The 19,260-nt window shown below is 39.6% G+C and overlaps 1 protein-coding gene across 1 annotated transcript; it reads left to right on the forward strand.

The window, feature by feature from the left end:
* The first annotated feature begins 7,268 nt into the window (after positions 1-7,268).
* LOC143032237 (uncharacterized) lies at positions 7,269-11,466 on the forward strand. The gene is made up of 5 exons (XM_076196706.1): positions 7,269-7,904; positions 8,103-8,205; positions 8,290-9,864; positions 10,007-10,161; positions 10,432-11,466. The coding sequence occupies exons 1-5, from the start codon at positions 7,269-7,271 to the stop codon at positions 11,464-11,466; spliced, it is 3,504 nt and encodes a 1,167-aa protein (XP_076052821.1).
* Positions 11,467-19,260: the final 7,794 nt, after the last annotated feature.

Genomic DNA, 19,260 nt, shown 5'->3' on the forward strand with positions numbered 1-19,260 from the left:
ATTCAAGTCAGGTAATAGACCAAGAAAAAAGTAGGTACATGTTGGTAATAGGCAACTTTAATGCTAAAGTGAGGAAGAAGATGGGAGATGAGTCGTGCATTGGGAAGTTTGGAATAGGTGAAAGAAATAACAGAGGCGAGATGTAATTCAATTTTGCAGAGAACTACATGAGGATAATGAACACTCTTCCAAAATCGTGTAGGTCGTAAATGGACCTGGAGAAGTCCAAATGGAACAACAAAGAACGAAGTATACTCCATATTAGGAGATGAGAATAAGAGCGTTAGCAATGTTACGGTTATAAATAAAGTCAACATAGGCACTGACCATAGAATGGTAGGTTGCACAGGTAGATTAAATTTCAGAGCCGAGAGAAATAAACTAGCTTTAAAAAAGAAAATAAGCCTTACAAAGGTTAAGGATAATTAGAAGAACTTTTAGTTATAAATCAAAAATAGATCCGAATCTCTAAGAACCAACGAGGACACCGTCGAAGATATGAATTTGAATTTAATGAATATCGTTAGGAAATCGGCAGAGAAAGTAGGAAGTACAAAAAGTATTAGAGGAAACAAAAACTCCAAAGCTACAAATGACCTAATTAAAAGAAGAAGGACCATACATATTAAAAGTAGGAGAGACGAACTAGAAGGATTGGAACTAAACAAGTTTACCAACAAAAGGCAGAGATCAGAGAAAAGAAAGAGAAATATAGTTGAAATAGAGGAAACTATTCGGAAAGGTAATATCATTAAAGGGATCGAGCGCAGACATGCTTTAGGAAGACAGCAAATGATATGTTTGAAAGATAGATATGGAGATAATCAAATGCAGAGACAGAATGGTAAAAAGAGTAGAATCATTTTACCATGAGCTTTACTTGTCGAAGACCGTAGTTGAGTCAGTAAATTCATCTGTAGACGTTAGTAGTGTACCGGAGATTACAAAGGATGAAGTAGAATTTGATAAAAAAAAATATGAAACGAGGAAAGGCACCTGGGGAAGATGGTATATCAGTAAATCTTTTGAAAGACGCTGGGAAAGAAGTTCATGTTAAGTTGGCTCAGTTATACACCCAGTGCATACGTCAAGCAAGCGTTCCTGGATCCTGGTGCAATGTGTGGAGTCAGATGTATATGTTGTCCATTTTGTCTTGCTGTGGTCAATTGTTTTTTTCGTTTGCTCGGTGGGGTCACCGAGTGGTGGTGGCCGAGCAATGTAATGGTGACATATAATATTCCTTGTGTGTTGTACATACATATTTGTAATATTGTTTATTTATTATTATATATTTAATATATTATTGTGAGAACCAAGTGTTCATTTAAGCGTGTATGTTTTTTCCGCCAAGTCTGAGCTTGTTGGCGTGGCTTGGCATCGGAGTCAGTCTTGGTTCTAGTTACAAAGCGACCACACGCTTGTTTTTGTAGTCCTTTATCACATTGTGATTAATACAGTATTTTGCGTTGTTGATTCGGTTTCATTGGCCACCCGGTACAATTTTAATTCATAAAAAAGGAGACCAGAAAGACCTTAATAACTACCGACCGATTAGCTTGCTAGCAAATGTATATAAAGTAATTTCCAAGATCCTTACAAATAGACTGAGTAGAATTTTAGATGGAAACCAACTGAGAGAACAGGCAGGGATTAGAAGCGGGTATTCGACTCTAGATCACTTACAGGCGATGAACCAACTAATCGAGAAATTAACATAATACAATATACCTCTCTGTTTAGCTTTTGTAAATCATGAGAAGGCCTTTGTCTCGGTAGAATAAATAGCAATACTAAACTCGCTACGCAATCAGGGTACAAACGAACAGATCGTAAGGGTTTTAGAAAAGATTTATGCAAAAGGTACTGTTGCAATTCGACTACATAAAGATACAGAAAAGATCAAGATTGAAAAAGGAGTACGGCAGGGCGATACAATTTCACCCAAATTATATACAACATTTTTGGAGAAAAAAAATTCAGAAGGTTGAGTTGGAAAGTGAAATGTCTGAGGATTAATGGCTTATATTTGAGCCACCTAAAATTTGCGAATGACATTATTCTTATTTCAGAAAGAGCAGAAGACTTGCAAGATATGCTGAGTGATCTGAACAAAGAAAGTCTCAAAGTAGGTTTAAAACTGAATGTAATGTTTAACACAAAAGTAGGTTTAAAAATTAATGTAATGTTTAACACAAAAGTTCAAAGTAAAGAGATTATCATCAATGTATTCTACCAGCAATGATCTACAGGTGTGAGACTTGGAAACTGACGAAGGCGATGGAGACAAAGCTAAGGAATGCACAGAGGAGAATGGAGAGATCAGTGATGAGAATAACAATGAGAGACCAAAAAAGAGCAAGTTGGGTGAGAGAGCAGACTAGAGTGAAAGATATTGTGGAGGGGGTAAAAGAGAGGAAGTGGAATTTGGCAGGTTAGTGCGAACAACTGGCGAACGATGGACCGAGTGTATTACTGAGTGGACGCCGCGAGATAGGAAACGTGGAAGAGAGAGACCAGACAGAAGGTGGAGAGACAAGAGAGAGAATTTTTCAGAAGTGACATGGCAGATGTTGGCGCGGTCGTGTGAATCATAGAATGCTATGAAGGAGGCCTTTATTCAGCAGTGGACTCAGGATGGTTGATTTGATTGATTTGATTGATACATACATATATACATACACACACACACACACACACACACACACACACACACACACACACACACACACACACACACACACACACACACACACACACACACACACACACACACACACACACACACACACATATATATATATATATATATATATAAATATATATATATATATAAATATATATATATATACACATATTTATAATATATATATATATGTAATAAATATATATATATATACACATGTAAATGTATATATATATATATATATATATATATATATATATGAATAGAATCACCAGTAACAGTGATGTCAATCAAATAATTCCGACTGTCGTACCCGGATTCGAACCGAGACTAGTGAAATCACAAAGCCATCGCTCTACCAATTGATCTAATGGGCTTACGAAATTCTCCAACCTGGGAGTTAATCTAGTCCCGAGGAACTAAGTCGACTGCTAACTGCCGTCCGTACTTAATTTTACAGAGAACCAGGATCAACTTGTAGCTCGTGATTAAGCTGGTACGTTTCCTTGAAAGATTTATCGTCGTTGTCATACCTGAATAGAGCAATGGCTTTGTAATTTCACGAGTCTCGGTTCGAATCCGGGGACGACAGTCAGAATTATTTGATCAACATCACCGTCACTGGTGATTCTATTCAGGTATGACAACGACGATAAGTCCTTCAAGGAAACGTACCATCTTAACCACGAGCTACAAGTTGGTCTTGGTTCTCTGTAAAATTAAGTACGGACGGCAGTAAGCAGTCGACTTAGTTCCTTGGGACTAGATTAACTCCCAGGTTGGAGAATTTTATATGCCCGCTAGCTCAATTGGTAGAGCGATGGCTTTGTGATTTCACGAGTCTCAGTTCGAATTCGGAGACGACAGTCGGAATTATTTGATATGTATGTATGTATATGTATTTATATATATATATATATATACATATAAATACATACATATATATATAATATATATACAGTATATATATATATATATATATATATATATGTATGTATGTATACTGTATATGTGTATATATATATGTATATATATATGTATGTATATATATATATGTATATATGTGTATATATATATATATGTATATATATGTATATATATATATATATTTATGTATATATATATGTATATACAGTATATATATATATACATATATATGTACAGTATATATATATACATATATATATATTTGTGTGTGTGTGTGTATGTATTTTTGTATGGGTGTGTGCGCGCATTCGCGTGTGTATCTGTTTGTACTTCTGTGCATAAACGTCTGCATATTTGCATACTTTTCCCCCCCTGTCTATGCACACCATACCCACCACTCCCATTACCCGTATGTAACCGTATCTGTGGGCGCATTTGTGAGTTCCAGTGGCCATGTGTGCGTGCGCGCGGGCCTGCGCGCGTCTGTGTGTACGAAGCGATTGGCAATGTTGTGTATAGCCCATTTGCAGATTATCTCATCAGCCATTCATAGCGAGTCAACAAACCTAATGCACCGTTCCACTCCACTCCCGCGCCCACTCGCCGTCGCCACCCCCTCCACCTCCTCCGCCATGGCTCTCTTCTTCTCTTGCACTCTCGTCCCCGCAAACTCTTTTCATGGGCTTCCGGGTAGAAGGAGCAGCAGCAGCAGCAGCAGTCATCATTCATTCGTGGGTAAAGAGAAATGGCCTTCTTCAACTCCTCACCCCTCCCGAAAAACTTCCAATTCCTCCTCTTTATTTCCTTTTGCTTTCTTCCTCCTCTTTATCACTCTTTTTGTCTTTTGCTCTCTGTTAAAATGGTTTGCGAGATGCTTTGTTTTGGAAAATGCCCCCTTTTCCTCTTCCTTTCTTTATCTCTCTCTCTCCTTCCAACGTTCCTTCTCTGATTTTCTCCTTTCTCTCTCTCATTGCGTCTCTACCTCTCCTTCCCTTTTTCTCTCTCTGTTAGATGGATTTTACCCATTGGTTTGCTTGGAGAGGCCTTTATATAAACCTTCTTGTGGGCCTTTGAGTTATTTCCTAACCTCCGGTGGCAAACTTTATAGGTTTGGTCTGGTCAACGCGGGAGTCTATAGGACTGGAAGGATTAAACCGTTTATTCTTGAAGCTATGCTTCTTGAGACCCTAAGGCTATCGAGATGAGTTCTCTTGGGGGGGTCTGCAGAAGGTAAATAGTATTCGTCTATGTCATTATGAAATACTATTTATTTTCCAATTAAACTTGGCTGAGAGTAGAAGTCGAAAAAGGGCTGTCATGGGATAACCCTCTTCATGACGACGATATTTTTTTTTTTTTTCCTGACTGTCAATTTTATTTAATTGCGGTAAGGTTGTGGCACAAAATGAAAGAGAAAATATGCGGTTCACCTTTTCTTCTTCTTCTCTTATTGCATTCCTTCGCTCACTGAGATTTTTTGTTTGTATTTTTGTTTTCTCTTTTCAGAAAAGGGGGATACTAGATTTGCATTTCTATTCCCAGTCTCTAACGTGTGCGGAAATATTATTAACATATCTGAGCATTAAAGAGTTCTACGGACAATGAGGGGCATCAAAGTTACCGAGATTATGTACGAATAATGAAATTATCAAGTACTATAACCAGAATTATATTACTCTGTCATCCGGGGCCCCGCCCACTTCCATTATGATGCCAAACCCCGAGCCACTGCGTTTGGTTAGGAAAATCACGGTAACCAATCACTGAGGCTTTTGATTCTGTGTCATCGAGGAGAGTGGGTTCTTGAGGAATTGAGTCATACGTTTTCAGTTCAGGGTACGTGGAGAAGTAGTATGGAATCTCAAACTCGTCTAGAATATATATATATATATATATATATATATATATATATATATATATGTATGTATATATGTATATATATACATATATATACATATATATATATATACATATATATATATATATACATACATATATATATATATACATATATATATAAATCTATATTATATACTGTATATATATATGTGTGTGTATATATATAAACATATATATATATGTATATATATATATATATATATATATGAGTTTGTATGTATATATATGTATATATACATATATGTATATATATATATATATATATATATATATATATATATATATATATATATATATATATATATATATATATATATATATATATTGTTACATCTGCGATGTATAATTGCCAAATATGTAATTGTAATTGTTGTTTCGAGGAGATGTCATGTTACGTGTGTTCGTATTGTGCTGCTTTGGTTATGACCAAATATATGTCACCGTAAGGTATTTTCTTTATTATGTATTGTATGTATTTATTAATGTAACTATGGTATTAGTTTATAATAATATTGATTGTTTTTTTGGTAATATGTTGATTATTCAAGTGTCCATTGCGCATGCGTCTCTGCTACGTCACAGGCCATGACGTAAAAATATTTCGTTTGTATTTCCCGCTTAAACAATGTAGGCTCGTCAGGCTAGGTAAATCCCGCCCCCCCTTGTAGTATCCAATGAGCTACGAGCGTATTGCCTCGTCACGCACCGGTCAACGAGTCTATAAGATTGTCCAGACCCTGCTTAGACCTACTACACGGGTTAGATTCAAAATGCCAGCCTTGAGGTTAGTACCCTTTTCCCTTGATATAGCAGCAAGCCAGATTTACTAGGACTTAGCTTTGTAGAGCCCTATAATAAGTGAACGCGGAGTGAGTAGCATCGGGGCTTAGGATTAGCTTATATTTCATGACTGTTTGGTGATCTGTAACCCGGTCTTACGTCTATTCAATCCCGTTAAAACCTTCGAACTTGATTCTTTTGTGTAAAGTCAAATGTATGATCAGAAGTCAGATGTATTATGTAAAATCATGTTTGTTTAATTGTAATAGTGTCTTTGTTATATTATTTTCGTGTCAATTTACTTGTATTAACTTTCATACTTATAATTTATTTAATTATATTTCTTTAAATTAAGTTAGTTTGATTTTCTTTTCCCGGTGTCCGACCGGGTGGCGACCTTATTCAGTTCTTTTGACCGTTTGAACCCGTAATAGACATAGGGTCTAAGGGTTCCCTTGATGTTACAAACTTCAGATATTCACAAGGCCGGTGAACCTTTGGTACTTTAGAGAGGTTTGTAACATTAATTGGCGACCTTGCCAGGATTTAACGGTAAATTGGAAAGACGTTCGACGTGGATCAGTGATAATAGATTTATTAAGGTAGGAAGATGCGGTTAACCAACGAAACCGAGGTAGATGAATTTGTACAAGGAAAACCCACAGATAAGGAAATTCAAGGTCTCACCATACCGGAATTGAAATTGATAGCACATTATTTTGGAGCTAGTTCGACCCACGGGTTAAATAAAGGGGAGTTAGTACACATGGTAGTGGCAATGTTGCATGATCGAGACGAAAGTGTGCCGGCGAGAGATGAAGAGAGAGCGACAGAACAAGCTTCTGCCGGCTCAGCGAATTTAGATGATCGGGAAGGTAGTGACGCTGATGGTGAATCCCGGCACACCGAATCTCGATTAAGCGAGTTACAATTAAAATTAGAAATAGCAAGGGAAGAAACTGAGAGGGCTAAATTAGAAATGCAGTGTCTTAAACTTAAATCTGAATTGCAAGAGAATGAACAAGTGCTACCAATTCCTCAAACCGTGAATGGGAGACCTGAGTTTGATGTAGTGCAGAATGCGAGGTTGCTTCCTGAGTTCGATGAATCCAATGTGGACCAGTACTTTAGAATTTTTGAAAGGATGGCTAAAGATTATTCATGGCCAAAGAAGTTTTGGCCTGCGCTGTTGCGGACTAACTTAAGAGGGAAGCCCTTGAGAGTATATGGCGCCCTAGAGGACGCACAGGCGAAGGACTATGACATGGTCAAGACGGCCATCCTTAGGGCATGTGAACTCGTTCCCGAGTTATATAGGATAAAGTTTAGGAACCTAAGGAAACAACCTAACATCTCACACGTAGAGTTTAGTAGAGAAAAGCGTTTATTGTGGGACCAGTGGTTAAGATCTAACAAGGTTAATAAAGATTTCGATAGACTGGCTGAACTGCTACTGGTAGAGGAGTATCTGAGATCTATCCCTAAAGAGGTATCATTGTATCTTCAGGAAAAAGAAGTCTCCAAATTGGAGGAGGCCGCAGTTTTAGCGGATAAGTATGAATTGATAAGACCTGCAGGGAAGTTCTCGGTTACTCACAAGGGAAAAGGAGACCTGGCAATAAATAGGCAGAGAATCTCGCTCTCATCAGGTGGGTCACCTACCAAATCCATAGAAGTCAAGAAAGATGACTGTAGTAAGTCATCAATGATTAAGTCATGTTTCTATTGCGGAAGGGTAGGCCACCAAATGAGAGATTGTTGGAAGAGACGAAGAGAGATGGAAGGTGTCAAGCCCGTATCTTTAACAAATAAGGTTGAGAGCACCTCCACTAAGGGCAAGGCCCAGGGAGAGAGTGAAGCCAAAGCCGTGGCATTGATGAGTTATATAGGTAACAGCCCATCAGAGATGGATGGGGGTAAAGTAGATGAATTGGAGGGTAAACTTAAACCTCACTTAAAGGGATATCAGCCATTTTTATTCCAAGGCTGGATATCCATAGGAGGAGACCGGAAACGAGTCACCATCCTACGGGACTCTGGAGCCCTCCAGTCCCTAATACTGAGTAGTCTGGTGAGAAGTCCAGTGGTTGGAGGGAGTGTAACGGTAAGTTCCCTAGGGGGCCTAGCCAAGGTACCTCTAGTATCCATAGACCTACAGTCGCCTCTCTACGAGGGACAGGCTATGGTAGGGATGGTAGATGAATTACCAGTTGTAGGTGTGGATGTTATATTAGGAAATGATTTGGTTGGTGGGAAGATGTGTCCCACACCCATAGTTTCGGAGGTACCGGTTGTTTCGGAAGAGACCGAGCAACTTGAGAGACCGCACCCGGGGTTATTTCCGGTTTGCGCTGTTACGAGGGCGATGGCAGCACAGAGGGAGTGGTCTAAGGACCAGGTGAGACCAGTAAGGGTCTCGAGTGGGAAAAACTGTGGAAAACCTGAATGTGAGGACAGTATGAACCCCGAGGAAGAACTCCCAAGTGAGGAAACCCAGGTCGAAGCAGAGTTTGACCTGAAGCCCCTGTTCCAGGAGGATCAAGTAAGGGAAACCGATGTGTATGACTTGACTCCCTTGTTTATGGAAAAGAAACAGGCGGGCACAAGATGTCTCAGTGACTTGCAGAGAGTCGATCCCGACTTACGGGAACTGTATGAAAAAATAGAGAGTCGTAGTGAACTATCGGAGGAGTATTACTTGGAGGAAGGAGTACTATTCCGCCGATGGGTGGAAAGTACCTGCCCCACTGATGATGCAGTGTGGTCCGAGAGACGGCAAGTGATGTTGCCGAGGGTCTACCGGAAAGAAATTTTGCAACTAGGGCATGATAGTCCCCTTTCTGGACATTTGGGTGTACGCAAAACTTTAGACCGTATCTGGCAACATTTCTATTGGCCAGGAATTAGGAGGGATGTGGCACAGCACTGTCGTACTTGCCACACTTGCCAGTTGGTAGGAAAACCAAACCAACCTGTACCTGTAGCCCCTTTGAAACCAATCCCTGTAGGAGAGGAACCCTTTGCTAAGGTTATCGTGGATATAGTGGGACCGTTGCCTAAGACTGCTAGGGGACATGAGTATATTCTCACTTTGATGGATACATTTTCTAGGTACCCCGAGGCGATACCACTACGTAAAGTGCGCGCCAAAGTGGTGTTGCATGAGCTGATTAGCTTCTTTACGAAGTGGGGACTACCTCGCGAGTTACAGACAGACCAGGGTTCTGTGTTTTTATCTAGAGAGGTTATGCAGAGTTTGGGAGCACTGGGGATAACGAAAGTGACGTCAAGTGCTTACTATCCTCAGAGTCAAGGTGCCCTTGAACGGTACCACCAAACATTAAAAACAATGTTAAAGAAATGGTGTTTAGAAAATTATACGGGGTGGGACCAAGCCTTGCCATACCTGTTGTTTGCAGTGCGTGAGGTACCTAACAAATCGTTGGGCCTCTCGCTTTTTGCATTAGTGTTCGAGCACGAGGTTGGAGGACCTCTTAAAGTCCTGAAAGAATGTTTCTTGAAAGGGCATAGTTCTGCCTCCAAATACATGTTGAAGTCGGTGACTGACATGAAAGGTAAGTTGGCCGCGTGTTGGGAAATGTCCAGAGAAAATTTAAGGAATGCTCAGAAAGAAAAAGAAACGACACTATGACAGAAATGCCAAAGTACGGGAATTTAATCTCGGTGATAGTGTGTTGGCCCTGCTGCCCTTTCAAGGTAACCTCTTAAGGGCCAAGTTCAGTGGACCCTATGAGGTAGTGAAACGAGTTGGGGAACTAAATTACATTGTTGCCACTCCAGATCGGAGACGGAATCAACAATTATGTCACATAAATACGCTAAAGCTGTATCGAGAAAGGGAATCGAACTCGGTGGGTGAAACTGTAGCTAGTATTTGTACGGTTTCTCTCATGCATGAAGTAGATGAGGACACTATTTCCCCCACCTTAGAGATGCCGTGGAAGGAGAATCCAGGAGGGTAGCCCCAGGTAGTGGATAAGCTGGACCACCTCACGGCCGCACAACGGGAGGACTTAACTGCCTTGTTAAGTAAATATCAGGAGGTCTTTCGAGATGCTCCTGGAAAAACTGACCTAATACTACATTATGTTGATGTATTTGACGCGAAATCTATCAAGCAGGCACTGTATTGTGTCAACCCGCAAATAGCAGCCATAATCAGGAAGGAAATAGACTATATGCTGGCCCACGGTTTAATTACGCCAGCACAAAGTGAGTGGAGCTCGCCAGTGATCTTAGTTCCGAAAGCAGATGGTACTCAGCGGTTTTGTGTCGATTTCCGACGCGTGAATACAGTGACCAAAAGGGACTCGTACCCCTTACCTAGGTTAGAAGAGTGTATAGATAGAGTAGGAGGGGCACATTTCATAACTAAATTAGATCTGCTCCGTGGATATTGGCAAGTGCCCATGACACCCCGTGCCCAGTCTATCTCCTGTTTCGCCGCATTGGGAAAGACTTACCAATGTAAGGTTATGCCCTTTGGTATGACCAACGCCCCTGCCACGTTCCAACGGTTAATGAATAAAATTACCGAGGACATACCTGGTTGTGTAACCTACCTCGATGATGTCGTAGTGTATAGTGACACTTGGCAGGATCATTTGGATCGTCTAACCTTACTCTTTGACAAGTTAGTGTCTGCCAATTTGGTGCTCAATCTAACAAAGTGTGAATTTGTTCAGGCCAAGGTGCATTATCTTGGTTATGTGATCGGACAAGGAGAATTGGCTCCGCCCCAGGCCAAAGTGGAAGCCATTCTCAGAATTCCAGTACCTCAGACCAAAAAGGAGATTCGTAGTTTTGTAGGAACTATTGCCTTTTATAGAATGTTCATCTATAATTTCTCTTCCTTAATAGCTCCTTTAACCGACCTGCTAAAGAAAGGAGCCAAGTTCCAGTGGACTGAGTCTTGCAACACCGCTTTTGTTCAAGCGAAGAGCCTTTTGTGTACAGCTCCAGTGTTGCAGGCCCCAGACTTCTCGAAACCATTTTCTCTGTATTGTGACGCCAGCAACATTGGTGTTGGTGCCGTACTATTACAAGCTAAAGACACTGTGGATCATCCTGTGAGTTACTTCAGCAGAAAACTGAATGTGGCACAGAAAAAGTATTCCACAATTGAAAAGGAATTATTATCCATTATTTTGGCTTGAAACATTTTGATGTATATATCCCTGTTGGCGCAAATGTAACTGTGTTCACTGACCACCATCCCTTAAAATATATTCAGAAGTTCAAGGAGAAGAACCTCCGCTTAACTAGGTGGAGTCTATTTTTACAAGAATATAATCTAGATGTAAAACATATTTCTGGGAGGAATAATGTGATAGCAGACTGTCTGTCTAGATCATAGCACATATCTGCCGAAAGTAAAGAAAAAAATTGTTTTCAAGAATTTTTTCTCTTTTGGTGGGGAGGTGTTACATCTGCGATGTATAATTGCCAAATATGTAATTGTAATTGTTGTTTCGAGGAGATGTCATGTTACGTGTGTTCGTATTGTGCTGCTTTGGTTATGTCCAAATATGTCACCGTAAGGTATTTTCTTTACTATGTATTGTATGTATCTATTAATGTAAGTATGGTATTAGTTTATAATAATATTATTGTATTCATTATCTGGTTAGCAATATGCTACATGTAGATTTAGTAAATGCGTAGTTAGAAATTCTGTATGTGTTTGTACATCCGTGTTAGCGTGAATGTTCCAGAACTTCCATTAATTGCCATTGGTACATCTTAAGTAATTATCAAATTAATTGTAATGCGAAAGTTGAGTGAATGGGATATAGATCTTTATTACTATCAAATTTGAAGTTGTCATGTAACTGAAAGTGTGTAAATGTAAAATTCTGTGTGCGAATGAATAATTAAAATAATCATATAAATTAGATGTAGCAACTGTTTTTGGATCAGACCACCCGGTGCGTAGTCACGCACCAGTATTCAGCGTGAGCTCATAGGGTACAGTTCAGGGCATTTCCGTGACTGTGGTGAAAGAGTGTGAAGACGTAGATTATACTTCTCGTACAATATATTAACGTTTGCCGTTCAGCGTTTTACTCCACCTTATTGTTAACCAAAACAATAATATTGATTGTTTTTTTGGTAATATGTTGATTATTCAAGTGTCCATTGCGCATGCGTCTCTGCTACGTCACAGGCCATGACGTAAAAATATTTCGTTTGTATTTCCCGCTTAAACAATGTAGGCTCGTCAGGCTAGGTAAATCCCGCCCCCCCCCCCCCTTGTAGTATCCAATGAGCTACGAGCGTATTGCCTCGTCACGCACCGGTCAACGAGTCTATAAGATTGTCCAGACCCTGCTTAGACCTACTACACGGGTTAGATTCAAAATGCCAGCCTTGAGGTTAGTACCCTTTTCCCTTGATATAGCAGCAAGCCAGATTTACTAGGACTTAGCTTTGTAGAGCCCTATAATAAGTGAACGCGGAGTGAGTAGCATCGGGGCTTAGGATTAGCTTATATTTCATGACTGTTTGGTGATCTGTAACCCGGTCTTACGTCTATTCAATCCCGTTAAAACCTTCGAACTTGATTCTTTTGTGTAAAGTCAAATGTATGATCAGAAGTCAGATGTATTATGTAAAATCATGTTTGTTTAATTGTAATAGTGTGTCTTTGTTATATTATTTTCGTGTCATTTTACTTGTATTAACTTTCATACTTATAATTTATTTAATTATATTTCTTTAAGTTAAGTTAGTTTGATTTTCTTTTCCCGGTGTCCGACCGGGTGGCGACCTTATTCAGTTCTTTTGACCGTTTGAACCCGTAATAGACATAGGGTCTAAGGGTTCCCTTGATGTTACAAACTTCAGATATTCACAAGGCCGGTGAACCTTTGGTACTTTAGAGAGGTTTGTAACAATATATATATATATATATATATATATATATATATCTGTTTGTATGTGTATAAAAATATATATATGTGTGTATATATATATATATATATATATATGTATATATAAATATATATATATATGTATATATATCTGAACATATAAACATATAAATATATGTATTGATATGTAAATATACATATATGAGGTGGGGCGGACTCGAGATAGGTGGCAACAGTCTCTTGATAGCATAAGTTGTGATGCAATCTGGTGACCATTGGCCTTTGGAAGTATTAAAATTTGGCAGGTGTTTGATAAGAAAATATCCAACTATTTGTCTCCCAAAACTACAATTGGATTTATAGATAATTTCTGGGTTGTTTCAATCTATGCCGTGATCCTTTGTGGATGTTTGGAGGAAGACCGCGGAATTGCTTTGTGCGTATCTTATATGGTTTTGGTGTTCTTTTACTCTGGTATTGAGGTCCCTATCGATTTGGCCCCAGTGAACCTCATCACAATCTTTATATGGTATTTTCTACACTCCAGAGTTACTATCTACTTTGGGTCTATGGTGTATATTCACTATTTTGTGAAAAATGTTATTAGGGCAATTGAAGACTAATTTAATTTTCTCTTGTGGTAACACTTTAGATACTTCGTCCAATAAATGATTGTATGGATTTTTTATGCAGTTATTATCCCAATTGTGTTGTATCTTTGTTTGGGAAGAGTTCTTATGATAATTAGTTTCTGCCTTGCTAGGGGCTTTTGTCAACAACCATTTTGGGTAACCTAACTTGTTCAATTGTGAGTTTATTTTTTTCTAATTCATGATCTAAAAATAAGCCGCTACAAATTATTAATGTTCTTATATAGAGGCCCAAAGCAACACTTTGTTTAACCCTTTCAGGATGGGAATTGATAAAATGTAAGTAGCTGCCAGTATGTGTGGGCTTTTTGTAGACCGTGAAGGACAAATGTCCCGGACGGTTGTCTTCTTCCTATTCGACTTTGAATTTAATACTGTGTGACATATTATTAAGTTTGATGTAAAAGTCATTAAATGGTCCTCAACTATCATCCCAAAAAAGTAAAAATGTTATCAACATATCTATACCAGATCATACCGGGTGGCTTTATGTCTGGTAGCAACACGGTTTCGAAATATTTCATATAAAGATTGGATAGGACAGGAGAGAGATTGCAACCCATACCACATCCAAACTTTTACCTGTAAAAATGATCTTTGAAAGAAAATACATTAGTTGTGATGCATAATTTAGTTAATTTTATGATTTTAGAAATAGGCAAAGGAAAATGATCTTGGTGTGGATGATGTTTGGTTTCCAAGAAATTTAGCACTTCTTCTGTATTGACGTTAGTGAAGAGAGAGACTATGTCGAGGCTTAGCAATTTACTATTAACAAGAACATTGTGCCTATTGATTTTATTGATAAAATGTTCCGAGTGCTTAATATGTGAGTTAGAGAAAGTACCCACAAACGCCAAGAGACGCTGAAATCGCTTGGCGCCAAGAGACACTGAAATCGTTCGCCGCCAAGAGACACTGAAGTCGTTTGGCGACAAGAGACACTGAAGTCACTTGGCGCCAAGAGACACTGAAATTGCTTGGCGCCAAGAGACACTGAAGTCGCTTGGCGCCAAGAGACACTGAAATCGTTCGGCGCCAAGAGACATTGAAGTCACTTGGCGCCAAGAGACACTGAAGTCGCTTGGCGCCAAGAGACACTGAAGTCGTTTGGCACCAAGAGACACTGAAGTCGTTTGGCGCCAAGAGACACTGAAATCGTTTGGCGCCAAGAGACACTGAAATCATTTGGCGCCAAGAGGCACTGAAGTCGCTTGGCACCAAGAGACACTGAAATCGTTTGGCGCCCAGAGACTCTGAAGTCACTTGTCGCCAAGAGACACTGAAATCGTTTGGCGCCAAAAGACACTGAAGTCGCTTGGCGACAAGAGACACTGAAGTCGCTTGGCGCCAAGAGACACTTAAGTCGCTTGGCGCCAAGGGACACTGAAATCGCTTGGCGCCCAGAGACACTGAAGTCACTTGTCGCCAAGAGACACTGAAATCGTTTGGCGCCAAAAGACACTGAAGTCGCTTGGCGACAAGAGACACTGAAGTCGCTTGGCGCCAAGAGACACTTAAGTCGCTTGGCGCCAAGGGACACTGAAATCGCTTGGCGCTAAGCGACACTGAAGTCGCTTGGCGACAAGAGACACTGAAGTCATTTGGCGCCAAGAGACACTGAAGTCGCTTGGTGCCAAGAGACACTGAAGTCGCTTGGCGCCAAGAGACAGTGAAGTCGCTTGGCGCCAAGAAGCACTGAAATCGTTTGGCGCTAAGAGACACTGAAATCGCTTGGCGCCAAGAGACACTGAAGTCGCTTGGCGACAAGAGACACTGAAGTCGCTAAGCGCCAAGAGACACTGAAGTTGTTTGGCGCCAAGAGACACTGAAATCGCTTGGCGCCAAGAGCCGCTGAAATCGTTTGGCGCCAAGAGACAGCGCAGCGTTACCACTTTCAGCACGGTGTCATCCATCAAATGACATTCGGATCAGTTGACGTCACTGAATTGAAGAATTAAGAGTTCTTGTCCATGTTTATCGCCTTGTATTCTCCAGAAATAGTAAATAAATAGATAAATGAATGAATGAATTAATTAGTTAACTAACAGACAAATATATAAAGATAGATAGATCAATAAATAAATAGATAAAAAATCAATATGTGAATAAATAAAATATCAAAGAAATAAATAAGTAAACAAATGAATAAACAAACAGATAAAATGATAAATGAATGACATGAATGAATCAAATGTAAAAAGAAATAACTTTTTATTCTAGATGTGCCATGATCAGGAACCTGAAATTGTAAGTGATGCATATCTATTGTGAAAAAGGACACTGATAATCTGAAGACGAGGAAATGAGTGAAGAGTTCCCGCCACAGATGAAGAAATGCTTTTGCAGAAGATTAGGAAATAAAAATCAGTTATAAAATGGAAAAATAGAATAAAAATGCACAAAAATACATATAAACTGCAAGGGTGTGAATTAGGCATTTCTTATTGAATCTTACAACCTAATGTTTCACAGTCACTTGTGCAGGATTTTTTTTTTAAATTAAACATCTGGAGAAATTGTTTCTATACACCTTCCCATTAAACCTTCGTCCAGGTTCAGTTACTCTCATTTTTTGTTCTTTTCCTCCTTTTCTCAGAACATTCCAGTCCTAATTCTGATCTAATCCCTATTCATCCTCTTCCATCTATTCCTACTTTCTTTCTCCTCCTTTCCCTATAACTTACTGTATCCTCATATTCCTTCTCCTTACCTTCTACTTCTTCCTCCTCCTCCTCCTCCTCCTCCTCCTCCTCCTCCTCCTTCTTCTACCATTCCTCATCTTTACCCGCCTTCCCTTCGTCCGTCTCCTCCTCTTCTCCCTTCTCCCCTAAATCAACAATCTATCCCTCCCTAACACCACTTCTCATCTTCCTCCTTCTTTCTCTTCCACTTCCTTTTCCTCCTCCTCCTCCCCCGACATCCCACTTTCTTCTTCCACCACTCCATCTAAACTTCGTATTCTTCCTCCTCCACTTCCAGCTCCTTGCCATTCTCTTTCTCTACTTCAATTTCCTCCTCCTCCTCTTCCTCCACTTCCTCTTCTCTATTTTTTTCTACAAACCTTCCATTTCCTACTCCCAGTACCTCCACCATCCCTTCCTCGTCCACCCTTCCCTCCTCCTCTTTATATATTCTTCTCCCCCTCTTCCTCTTCCTGATCCTCCAATTCCATCTCTTTCTCCTCCTCTTCCTACTCCTCTACTTCCACCTCCACTTCCGCATCCTCCTCCTCTTCCTCCACTTCCTCTTCCCTATTTTTTTCTGCAAACATTCCATTTCCTACTCCCAGTACCTCTACCATCCCTTCCTCGCCTACCTTCTCTCCTCCTCTATATATTCTTCTCCCCCTCTTCCTCTTCCTGGTCCTCCAATTCCATCTCTTTCTCCTCCTCTTCCTACTCCTCTACTTCCACTTCCTACTCCTCTACTCCCACTTCCACCTCCTCGTCGGCGTCTGCATCTCGGCCCCAAGTGTTGATGCAATCCTTGTGAGCGTGTCGCTCTGCCTGCCATCACAGCTGCCAACGAGTTCTGTCGTCTTTACTGCTGTCACATTCCAGGCTGACTCCCGTCTCCTGCCACCATCTCTGCTGGTGACACCAGTGAAATCGGTGCTTCCGCTGCTGCCAGTAGTTTTTCCCAACAACATTATTCTTATGACGTAACTACGTTGCTGACAGCTGTGTTTATTTCAGACAACATTATTTGAATGACGTCGTAATTTTTATGACGATTTTTGTTGCTGTGCCAACAGTACCCGGACAACACTGATTACGTCAAAAAAGTTGGGAATTTTAATGCTGACACCTGCCAACAATTTTACAACAACTGGCAACCATGACAACACGAAGTTCCCTTCTGCTAATCTGATTAAGCTGAACTGATTACATTATTTGTAAAAAATTGACCAGAGAATTTTATTCATCTGAGGGGTGATCTACGACAAAAGTTGTTAAACAATGAATAGCTAAATTACTATTATCTACTCTATGATTTTTCATATATTATTCATTAGACACTATTATCATCTATTATAGTTCTGTTATCACAATGTGAATAATCAAATGATCTCGTTTAAGACTTTTAATGTGGTGATACATCTAGCAAGTTAGTATATTTAGCATGGTGATACATATAACATGGTGATACAATGGTGATATGATTAACAAGGTTACTCAAAATGGTGATATATTCAACATGGTCATATACTTCTCATGGTGATACATATAATATAGTGATACAATAGTGATGTACTTAAAATAGTAATATATCTAACATGATTATATAACTAACTAACATGGTGATATATTCAACAAGGTGATGGACTTTATTTAACACTGAGATGTACTTGCTGTATATATTTTGCTCTGAGCAATTCCTGAAAGACAGCCCATGTGGAAAAAAATCCTGAAAGGTTTTGGACCTGAAAGTCTCCAGATAACATAAATGTGTGTGTATATATATATATATATATATATATATATATATATATATATATATATATATATATATATATATATATATATGTTGTCCACAATTTGACCCCTTGGCGATACAAAACCGCCAGATTTTGGCTTAAAGAAACGTAAAATTGCCAGTGTTGGCTGGATAGAATCTACCTCGATATCCCCTTCAGCGCGAAGGCATAATTTCCAGATCTTGTTATCGTTAACGGGATTGATGTATGAACCACTCCAACATTCCACTTCTTCCTCCTTCTCCTCCTCCACTTTCTGCCACTCTCTCCCTCGTCCTTCTCCATTCCCAGCTCCTCTTTCTTTTTCATCCAACTTCTACTCTTCCTCATCCTCTCCATTCCCGCTAATTACTCTTCCACCATGTATCAATGAACTCACTTCCTTTATGCATGTGACTAAAATTCAACCAAGAAGACTCAGAACAAAGTAGAGTCTCATTCAATAGTTATTCCACTCTGCCCATCCCGATCACCAAAGCAGAATAAAATTGCCTATAGATAGGCAGAAAAAAATCAATAAAGGGAGCGTTATCGGGTCAAAGTGGTTCCCCACTATTTTCATTCGCGCGCGCCGTAATAAAAGTTGTCACCGCCAGACCGGTCGTCCCTTTCATGGCATTTCCATATTCGCTTCCATTATCACGACTCTTCCATCTTTGTTCCAATTAAACATCCATTCTATGATGACAACTCTCTTACATTTTTTTTTATTTAATTTTTTTCTTCGTGTGTGGCAGGATGTGTAGATTCTGTTGTGTTATACGCCAAGCTAACTTCATTATCAGCTAAACCCGGTTCAGTTCAAACTTAATGGCCTATTCCAGGACCGTTCTATCCACCAAGCCATAGGTCGAATTGGTAAGGTGGTATGCAGGATGAGAAATGCCTGTCGAGTCATTGGGTGAGTTGGAATGGCTCTTGTGAAAGGAGTCTGAAATCAGCTTAATC

Source organism: Oratosquilla oratoria, chromosome 13 (genome assembly GCF_046742065.1).
Source record: "Oratosquilla oratoria isolate Oo_2021 chromosome 13, ASM4674206v1, whole genome shotgun sequence".
Taxonomy (NCBI): Eukaryota; Metazoa; Arthropoda; class Malacostraca; order Stomatopoda; family Squillidae; genus Oratosquilla; species Oratosquilla oratoria.